The 11,289-nt window shown below is 41.3% G+C and overlaps 1 protein-coding gene across 5 annotated transcripts in view; it reads right to left on the bottom strand.

The window, feature by feature from the left end:
- Nucleotides 1–507: 507 nt before the first annotated feature.
- The window catches only part of LOC114660226 (rho GTPase-activating protein 26-like), a 254,418-nt gene continuing 243,636 nt past the window's right edge, over nucleotides 508–11,289 (bottom strand). For 4 of the 5 annotated variants that reach the window (XM_028812772.2, XM_028812771.2, XM_028812769.2 and 1 more), the window contains 3 exons: nucleotides 9,552–9,656; nucleotides 6,188–6,279; nucleotides 508–3,077 (listed from right to left, as the gene is read on the bottom strand). In XM_028812772.2, the coding sequence (XP_028668605.1) occupies nucleotides 2,989–3,077; nucleotides 6,188–6,279; nucleotides 9,552–9,656 (286 nt within the window). In that variant the 3' untranslated portion in view covers nucleotides 508–2,988. Of the gene's footprint in view, nucleotides 3,078–6,187; nucleotides 6,280–9,551; nucleotides 9,657–11,289 lie in introns of those variants that run through there. The other variant, XM_028812773.2, reaches the window with a different exon arrangement.

Here is an 11,289-nt window from a genome sequence, read left to right as displayed (position 1 = left end):
TCTAAAAAAAAGAACTTTCACATTTTTAATATTTAAAGACTTTTTTTCCCCCAACAAACCAAGGACTCGCTTCAAAATGTCCACCTACTGGAAACTGACTTATCGGTAAGAAGCAGCAGCCAAATCCATCAGATCTGTGCTCAAGATGTCAGCCTAGTGCCGGGCACACTCGCGATTTTGATGTAAAGAAAGTCCAAATGGACTCCGCAGAGACTGTGACCAGGCCCCTGACCAACACTGTGGCACCTCCGAGTGGCAAAGCTTGGCGTCAGTGGCAGTGGCACGGTCGATACGCAGAGCCACCACTCCCACCGCCGATTTGGAGCAATGCAGGAGAGGCCTCTTGAGATTCCTTTCAAATTTTACGGCCTTCTTCAAATGACGGAGTCACAGTAGTTCAGTTCATTGTGCTTCCGCAATAAAGAGAAGTTTGGTGCCGCGATCGTAATTTATAACAAGTCTCAAAAATGGAAGCATTCTGAAAAGTTACATTGCAAAACAAATATACTAAATCACACAGATAAAAAATATTTTATTTAATTGATATGATTGTATGGCAATCAAAGGTTAAACAATTAAAAATAGTTCAATATTTACAAAAAGCAGTATTTTAAACAAATATATTTACACTCATTTGGTAAAAAAATGGGAAAATAACGTGCAATAATTTACAAGGACTGAAACGCTGCGAACGCACAAACACTTCCTCTCTCCAAAACTACACATACAGTAAAGATGAAAACAAAAAGGCCGCTCCGCCCGAGCTGCGCTCTCAATGGCCCTTTACAGATCAGATCTCCCTTCAGGCGAGCCCTGCTGTGCCTTTAGCTTTTACTGCTGAACTGGGATCCAGTCTGAACGCTACAAGTGCCAGGGCACAGACAAGCGGCGCCTCCTTGATCTGAGCTGCTCCTCCACTTGCCTGCCAGGCCAGACGGACGGCGGCCGCGTCTCTCACTTGCTCTCGTTTCTAAGCCTGAACTCCAAGAAGACAGGGCAGAATGAAAAACAGCACCCTGATAATTACACACAAAAAGGCCACCATCTGGCACGTTCACATTTTCATCAGTGCCCGTATACAATAAAAAAAAAGGAAATGAAAAAGCAACATCTTAATTAAAAAAAAAATCAACAACTTTCTGCCACGAGATTCAGCAATGTGTACGTCTCGTTGAGTTGAGCTTTTTATTGCTTTCAGAAAGCAAGGAGAGAACATTATAATAGGATTAGATCACATGAGACGTTAAAATCAATTTAAAAATGATATTCTAAATAAATCAATTCTTATTCATAATCATTCATTTTCCAAGAATTAAAAGCTTACGTCAAATGGACACAAGCAGATAAGAGAAATGCCACCAGATGCAGAGGCCCGTTGCTTTACAGGGTTAAACAGACCTGTTCTTGCTTTGGACGCTTTAACAATAAAACAGCTCAAGCACTTCTGAACACAAGCTGTCATTTTAGCGAAGCACACCACGGTATCATTACTGATTTATATATTTAAAAAGTGTAAAAGGCATTGGCCACAAGTGAGGCTAAAGTGTCAACTGGTTTACAGCAGGGCCTGAAATTTTTAAATGCCAAAAAATGCTTGGGATGAAGGCAGACGAGAACTTACTGCTGCAAACTGGTAAGAAAGGCAACCCTAAACATGCCCACTCAGTACACTTCTGGGCCGCGAGGGCAGACACCCCGCCTTTCTAATGGTCTCTGCTGTTGTATTCAGACTAAACACTTCGAGTCCACAAAGAGGGCCGTGCAGGGTTTAGGTTCAGGTTTAGGTTTAGGTTGCCTTGATGACCTGCTGCCTCACTCCACAGTCCGCTGCCTTTCACCTTGGACTCTCCGCTGGGACATTTTGTGGAGTGCATGTGTTGGACCCCATCTTAAATCAAGTGCTTTGGGAAGTGGTGTGAAAAGGGCCAGCGGCCTGCAAACAGAGGCCCGCCAGTCTTCTACCAGGAAAGACTTCAGCACTGCCATGCTCAGATAGGGCACAGGCCTGGCACATGGTCCTCCACAGTCAAGTGGGCATATCTGCTACGAGACCCTGCAAACACCCCACGCCTCTGTCGCGTGGCCTGCACGGGCAAGTCATGGCTACACTTGGAAGGGAAACAACAGGAGGGGTTTAACAACCAAAGCCAAAGTTAGTATGATACAATATCAAATATAAAATTTTTTTATCTTCTTAAAAAAGAAATGATCACATTATCAGCTATGTACATGATCCAAAAAAGCAAATGTAAAAATCAAAAACAATTTAAGCTTTTTAAAATAATTACAACGTCATAAATAAGAAACTGGCTGACAATCTGCATTATTTTGGGTAAATGAAATCTTTCATGTTGCAAATTATCATTTTGGACAAAGACATTTTCAAAGCTAGTATGGTGACGTGATCAGGACAACATGTCCCGCTGAGTTTCCTTGAGCCTCTCTTTACATTAATTTGGATGGAGGCAAAGGAAGGGAGCGCAGAAGTTCAGGCCAGCTCAGTGAAATCGGCTAAGCCAGCCTGAAGGGTTTAAGTCACATACAGTACAGCATTTCTGTCCCCACCGAGGCCCTGCTTCTACTCTCACACTCCGCCAGCACAGACTGGGCAGAAAATGTCATTTCAACCACAGCGACATCCACTTTTCAAGTTCAGCCAGCAGGCTGTTCACCAGGATCCGCCATGAGAAACAAAGCAGGCCGCAGTCTTCCAAAACGATGCTTGTCAATTCCAAAGAGCAAAGGCCAGCATTCTGTAAAGAGATCCTTTAGGTACAACAACACACTCTAAAAGGTTCACAAAGCTAAAATGGCAAACACACACACACACACACACACACACACACACACAAACACGCACGCAGATCACAGGGCCCTTCGACATTCTTGCACAGCTTGCTCTTTTGCCTCTTCCCCCAAGTGTCTCTTCTTCTCTCCATCTGTGTGTGGTGCCATAAGTGTCCGGGGCCTCAATTCTGGGGATTCCGATTACAAAAGCTCTACGTAGTTTTCAGGGATTAGGCCCGTCTTCCCATCCAGCGTGCCTTCAAGCCAGCCTGGTTCTCGTGAGGGATGAACTGTGAAAGTAAATCACCAGTGAGTATGAGTGCGGTGCAGAAGGTGGGCTGGCTCCCCTCCTCATTACTGATCACTTCATTCAATGGCAGTTCATAGCAGGAGGAGAAAAGTCCATCAGTCAGGACCACTAAGGGCAGTGCCTGGGATTAACGCTCTGTCACAGAGACTAACCAGAGCAAGGATGACTGCAGAAAGTGCACATGAGATGGCACGACAGATCAGTGCCATCTGTACCAGTGTCTAAAAGTGAAGTTGATGCCCTTTGGCACACATGGTTAACTTACAGCAAATTATGTGTATAACCTGTGTATAACCTAAACACAACACATCTACCTGGACCAGGGGTGGGCTATGTCGATCCTGGAGGGCCGCAGTGGCTACAGGTTTTCATTCCAACCCAATTGCTTAATTCAAAACCAATCCTTGCCAATCTCAGACCTTATTTAATTTGATGGCTTGCTAGTCTGCAATGTAAGGTTCTTATATCTTAGATTTTTTCCTTTGCAAGGATATCATCCAAATGATTTGAATCCTAAAACGTTTGATTTTCAGTCTGTCACATTTTTCTATTGTTTTATTAAGTTAAACAGTGCATGATGAACCCACAGAGATGTTAGACAGAGAACTGCTGGCTCCTTTGTTATTTGTACCTTATTGCTAATAAGGAGCCATTAAAACACTGAATGCAGCTGTTTGAGGCTGAAATAAGCAATCAAGGGTGGAGAAGTATAACAAGCGAGACCACTGAAATGAAGCATCAAAATGTCACTTAAATCTTTCAGGGCGGATGTCGACTTTTGTCGAAATTCAGGGTTAGAGAACGGTATTCAGCTGTAAACTATGACAAAACTCCCCATTATATTTTTAGTTCAGCTCTCTTTAAAGTTCGCTTTGTTGATTTGACTGAGATTTCCTGCGCCTGCATGAGTAGCAAAGAGCAAACAACCCCTCAAATGGCATCGACATCTGGTGAAATACCAAAGCGAATGTGCAAAACAAAATACTCTGGATCACATTTTATGTATCGTATCGCTGAGTTGGACTCTGAGTTGTCAGATTTTGATGCAAGTGATCTGGAGATTGAAAACGAAAGTGAGGGACCAGCATAAGCTGATCGTGGTGCTGAACATGTCTGTGTAGCTAATGCACCTGCACCAACATTCACCTGGGAGGACCACCTCTTATGATGACAAGAGGTACAAACCAGATTGTGTCACACTGCGACTGCTGCTGCTGTGTGTATTCCTGCTGGTCATCGAGCTGCCCCCGCTGCTGCCAGAGACACCAAACGGGTGCCGACAGCAGCCACGGCATGCATCAAAAGATGTTTCATGCTGATTTATGTGTGAAATCATTGCTTTGTGTGCTTTTCAGAAAACTGGAAAAAGTATTCAGCCCTCAAAGAGTTAAGCAATAAGTGCTTCATCAGCAGTAATTGACTTCTCATTAAGAAACTGGGCTGGAACAAAAACCTGCAGCCACTGCGGCTCTCCAGGACCGACATTGCCCACCCCAGCTTTGGACCAACCTGTACTTTTTTATGCAATTTCAATAAACATATAGTCTGAAAATCTACCAGAAAAGAAAATAAAAGAAACAGCAAGTATTGATTCCACAAAATATAAAATGTTTACTAATTTCAATATAAAATACAAAAGATCCGCTCATCTTTTCATTTGCTGCTTAACCCACTTAACCCAGTTCAACATCACTGGCACCTGAAGTCAACCCCGGCAGTGTCAGGCAAGGGGCAGACACCAGCCCTGAAAGAGGGCATCAAGTTCATCACAGAGCTTAGACATATAGAAACTCAGCCCCGTTTAGAGTGTACAGTTAATATAATGGAGATGTCTTTGGGATGGCGTAAAACACAAACCGCTTAAGAGATAAAAAGGAAAGTGTGAAAGGGCAGGCAGTGGCCAGCCCAGGAAGATTAACCTCTGCGCCACTGTGCTGCCCAGCACAAAAAATGAATTGGGGTATAAACATAAGGATGATATTTTGATTAGGAATTACTCCTATAGCAATATACCCATCCATCTATTCATCTTCTACCACTCACTCTGGTCCAGATATCAGGGGCAGCACTCTAAGCAACGATGCCCAGATGTCCCTCTAACTGCTCAAGGGGGATGCCAAGGTGTTCTAGGGCCAGCTGGGAGATATAATCCCTCCAACATGTCCTGGGTCTGATCCTGGTTGGACATGCCCACCCTCACAGAAGCGTCCAGGAGGCATCCTAATCAGATGCCGGACCACCTGAACTGGCTCCTTTTCGTGTGGAGGAGCAATGGTTCTACTTTGAGCTCTTCCTGAGCGTCTGTGCTCCTCATCCTATCCCTCAGGCTGAGCCCAGACACCCTGCAAAGGACAATCATAGCAATACACAATGACTCTAATAATTAAAAGGGCCAAATAATAACAACGCACAAGAAATGTTGATTGTTTTTGAACGACGCATAGTGGTGCTTGGCATGCATTGTGTTAATTCTTCTTAAGCCTGGGCAGGTTTGTGTCCGTCTACTCCACTTTTCCTTCCACATCCGAAACAAGTGTACATGTTAAGGTCATTGGCCAGGTGTGAGTAAGAGGGTCTTGTGATGGACGGACATTACACACAGGGTTTACTGTTGCCTTTTGCCTGATACTGCTAGGATGAGTTATGGCCCCACACCTCTGATTTGGGTTAAGCAGGACTGGACAGCAGAAGGATGAGATATTTCCTAATGAAATCTGGCACACCAAAACATGCTGTATATATTGCTTTCTTGTTCTTCATCAAACTACGTAACCATACTGACAAATGAATACCATATACTGTATGGTCAAAATATCAAATATTACTTTTAAATTTGTATTTCTCTCAGTGGGCATGAATGCATTTGGAATTCATGCAACTTAATTACTGACACTGGGTCCCCATTTTCTTGATTACTGTGAAAGTGTGCTAAGTAGGGTATGGTAAATGATCTGGACCCAAATCAGTCATTTAATCTTTTGTCTCTTATTAGATTTGCATGTGGTTACCATTATAAATACCATGTGCAACTCCAGTAGCTGTTGGTAAGTTTCCTTAAAATTCTGTGACTAAAAAGTAGGAACCACTCACCATTGTCAAATATGGTGCCAGCGGAGAAGGAGAGCTCCGAGTCATGTTCAGCTTTGCAAGCGTAAAGAGCCCGGGCCTTTTTCACTGTTGGGCTGCAGCAACAAAGACAGAAGAGTGAATCAATGTATTCAGGCTGTCCTTACTGAAGAACAACAACATGACAAAGTGAGAAACAAAACTACAAAAAGAAATTCTATACAGGAGAAGAGACTGGGATTAGGGATGTGAATTTTGATTGCAGATTAATAAATCTTAAAAAGAGACGCCCATCTTAATAACACAGAAGACAGGGCAAGGAACACATTTCACAGAAAATGTTTTATTTGTATATAACGTATTAAGAATATTTACTTTTTAATGTTAAGTGAAAATGTGTCACAAAATGTCTGTTTACATTATGACTTTTTATTAAGGAACAGGAGCATACTGACATGCTAGGGAGTCAGCTGTCAGGCCAGACGCCAAGAACAGATGCCCTCGAAGGATCGAGATTTTGAAAATGCTCAGGCAGCCTCTCGCTATAATTTTGATAGATGTTATGATCTAATTGTTATTTACGACTGTAACATGATATCGGTGGGGTTTGTAAATCAGCAGCCATACCATTACTCCTTTGCCTGTGATTGCCATGTTTAAAGCATGTTTAAAGGTAAGGTAATCTGCTCCATGCCTGTGTGCTAAAATATTTTCTCTGCAATACCACTGAATTCATCTGTCAGTCTTTATCTAAGTAGTGTCACATTACTGTAAAACAGTTCTTAGTTGTTCATTCAACAAAGTGAGTTCAGTCCAAAAGTTAGTTGTGAGTTTATTGGCTGTGGCGTGTGGCTTTACTTCTGACTGGTGACAGTACCTCGAGACAGGAGCGGACTGGGTCTCAAAACCGGCCTGGGCATCCTTCAACGAGTGAGGTGACAAGATCAACCCACTCGGCTTATTATTCTTTGTAATTTTCTTAAAATTTGTGATGAGTACACGGCTCGCTACTTGCTATGAGCCTATGATATGAACTCTATCTAAACTGTTGTTTAAACACAACTTAAAATTTGACAACATGCTTAGAAATAAAATTTAATGAAAAATAAAAATTTAGTAACATGGCTTACACGTTATTAGAGTACATGTCAAATGTCATGTCCAAGTGCCAGTACCCTAAGTAGGCTAGTAGCTTATGCAGTTCGCTGCTTTTAGCAGCCACATCATCAACAATACTGTTAGTGTCAAGTTTGGCTAGGATACTTTTCTCCACCGACATGAACATGAACGCCTCAAGATTTTCTTGCATCATTGTGCTTCTCAGGTGGCTTTTGATTCTCTTCAACGCAGAGAATGATCTTTCACACTGCACTTGTGACACAGGCAGTGTTAGCAGTAGCTTGCAGGCAAGCCCAATGCTCTTGCAAGCATCAGTTAAGAGGTTCAACTGGAGTAGCACCTTGTAGCAGCAGGGAACAATAAAATGCATAATACATAATCTAAACTAATTATTAGTACTGAAGAATTTAAATACTAGATATGAGATAAAATAAATTGCAATAATGTATATGCTAACCGAAATGTAGTGGTATCGAAACAGAAATCGTCAAAATGCAGCAATGACATGTAATGTACTGACAACTAAAACAACTTTATGACGTAATACTGTATATTATATAGGGCTACACATAAATCGCAGTACCGGACAGATAATGTTTAGTAATTTAGAAAATTAATTTTAATGTCAAACAGTACCAAATTTATTTCATGAAACCGCTGGCCCATGACCAGACCAGAGTCCGCAGCCCACCTGGCATTGCCCAAATGCCCTAATGGCCAGTCCGCCCCTGCCTCCAGACTGAATGCGTTACTTTGGTTCAGGATAATCACAATGACAGGCCACCTGTTTTGTTGCATTACTCTGCGCATCCTTTGTGTTAGTTTGGCCGAATGCCGCTCATCATTTCTTCATTTCTAATGCAGCTGGTATGATCGTGGCTGCAGTCTCACCTTGTGTTTGTTTTGGGTCCACTAAGGCATTGTGGATGTGCTACTTTTGTACTTCAGCACAATATAACACGGTTTGTAGTGAACTCTGTCATGCTTTTGCTCAAAACTAGCTATGCTCGGCAGACTTTATTTTCACTGAGGGTTTCAATTCTCTTTCCAAATGTAAAACAATCTGATGCTTTATAAAGGACATGCCTGAACAGAAGTCTATATTAAGTGTTTCAAAAGAGCACTCATTCAATTTTCCAAAGAAAATTTAAATGAATCATATATTAGATATGAATATTCAACTTAAACTCTTAACCCAAATGAATAAAACGGTTAACCATTAACATCACTCACTTTAAAGAATACGAGGTGTGATCAGAAAGTACGTTGAATGTTGATGCAGGGCACCATCCAAGAGCAACGCAAAACAATTCACTGCTGGCTCTGACAGGTCCGTCCTAAAGAAGTTTGTGACGAGTTTCAACTTGTTTGATAATGTCAGTCGTTTGTGAGCCACTGTTGAGTTCAAGTGTGTTTATCAAGTTTGTCGTTAATAATGGATATTGAGCAACGCATTAACATGAAATTTTGTTTCAAATTGCAAAAAGCTCAGGAAACCCATCAGATGTTAAAATCGGTTTATGGTGACACTGCACCGACAAGTAAGACTGTTTACAAGTGATTTGATTGATTTCGTAATGGATCTGACTCGGTTGAAGATGAGAAAAGATCAGAACGTCCTTCAACATCAATAATGGAGGAAAATGTTGAAATGGTTTCATTCTTCATCATGACAACGCTCCTTGTCACACATCCCTTCTAGTACGACAATTTCTGTCGAATAAAAACATTACGCTGTGTCCGCATCCACCTTATTCGCCGGATCTGGCAGCGTGAGACTTCTGGCTGTTCCCTAAATTGAAAATGACCATGAAAGGCCAACGATTTCAATCCGTTGAGGACATCCAGGCAGCCACGACACTCTCGAAAGAAAACTTCAAGAACTGCTTTGCAAAGTGGCAGGAGTGTTGGGATAAGTGTATTCGAAGTGGAGGAGAGTATTTTGAGGGTGACTAGTAGTTGTAAATCTTTTACTGCAATAAACGTTTCTTTGTTTAAAACATTCACCATATTTTTTGATCACACCTTGTATAAAAACTAGGGGAAATCCTGACTAGTGCCCTCTGCCTCACTTTCTTTAGCTCACATTGTTGACCAACGTTACAATTCGACACGCCAATCAACTTTTCTGCAACCTTAAAAGCTTCACTGAACTTATTACTAGTCATGTTATGAAGGTTACATTTTCAAACGACACCCCTAAAGTGAACATATTGTAATTTCTTGAACACAAATGGTGTGTTCTGTGGGACTGAACCTGGAGACACACCTGACTGGAGAGGAGTCACTGGAGGAAGCCTGCTGAGGGCTGGAAGGTGCAGAAAACATCGGCCATGAAGGGGAACGTGGTGAAGTGGGGCTAGGCGATGTTGGGCTGGGAGAGACAAAGAAAGCAATGAACAGAAAAAAGATGAAACAGTGAAACATACTCACAAATGGTTTTACAGTACATGACCCAAATACAACAAGGCTGCCTAGAAATGAAATTACATCCAGTTCCTTCAGGTATTAGTCCAACCTTTGTTGTGTGCGGACAAGTAACATGTTCTTTCACAATAACAGAAAATACAAAAATAAACAAACATGATTAATACAATGGGGTGTACAACAACAGCCCTTCAGGCTGTGATTTCCTTTGGCCGTCTCTGATGCACAAAGAGTACTTGTATAAATGTCAGTACAGGCTACAATAACACTTCTGGCTTCAGTGATACAAATCTGTCAATCTTTAAGCCTCATGTCTTTCCAAATAATAAAAAAAGAATAAAGATACTGAAGAGAATCTGGATGAAATAAAAAATGAATATAACGGAGATGGACCCTGATGGCTAAACAAACCTGAGTCTACAACGGAAACCCTCACAGCCCTGCTTTGTTTAACTAACAGTGGCAAAGACCTTAGCAAAACAAAGCATTCAGGAAATTCGAGTCATCAATTCCAGAGCCACCAAATGGGTGTTCTCTGAGGACACCTTCTGTGCTTAACTGAGTAAAAAAAAATCATTAAGAATTAAAAAATGTAATTACCCGTGCCTTTTTATACTTTTAAGTACAGAACCTTTCAAAAAGCAAGCAACTGAGATACTCAAAGATGAGAATCATAGTAGGCTTCTCGGATTTGAATAAGATGTAGTAATGTAAAGTACATCTTACAGATTTGTAATTCATTTACTGAAATGAAATCAATACAAAAAAGCAATATTGTCTTTTTCAATAAGACAGATTACAAAGAATTAGTCATTTTACATTCACTTGGCTTAGTTCATAAAAACGTATCAAAGGTGTGTGAATGATTGAAACCACAAACAGAGGGCTGCTTGTGCACACCCACATCTCATAAGAGAAAACTTCCACCTTAACGGAATTTAAAACAGAACTAAATAACAGTAGTATCCCACAATCCTTTCTGATGAGTGGAACTACGTTAAAGAAAACTTTCCTCGCTGCTGCTGGTAATGACGAATGCTGTAAATATTAAACATCTCCAGTTTTTCTATGTAAGCTGAAAGCCGGGCTGTTTTCAATTACAATGGTATATTTTTAAAAGATTATAACGGGAGCAGGGTTGAGTTATGGAGGGAACAGACATTCAGTCACTGGTAATTATTATTATTATTTTTTTGCAGAATTATGATTAAGATGTTCCATAATATCAACAAAAGTGAAAAAAATAAGTCTGGGTAAGATTTTGGACCTGATTTTAAGACCTCAACCTAGGCACTGGTTTAGGCTGAAGTCATTAACCTATGGCAAAGAAATGGTGCACAGCAGGCAGGATGGCTCCCATAAACCTCGGAAAGCCTAAGTTCAAACTGGATGAGAGAAACTGGGACCACCTGAGAGCCACAATCTGAGAAGCAGGTCAAAATCTGATTTGTAGATATGGCTCTCATGGATGTTTGAATGAGGTACGACAGACAGAGACCTGCTTAGGGGGAAAAATTTAAAACACACACACATACATATATTACATATTAAATATAAGAGCAGTGAATTAGACAACTTGA

The sequence above is a fragment of the Erpetoichthys calabaricus genome, chromosome 11 (genome assembly GCF_900747795.2).
Source record: "Erpetoichthys calabaricus chromosome 11, fErpCal1.3, whole genome shotgun sequence".
Lineage (NCBI taxonomy): Eukaryota > Metazoa > Chordata > Cladistia > Polypteriformes > Polypteridae > Erpetoichthys > Erpetoichthys calabaricus.
The sequence above is the reverse complement of the archived record's forward strand: the minus strand, read 5'-3'. Positions and strand labels throughout refer to the sequence as shown.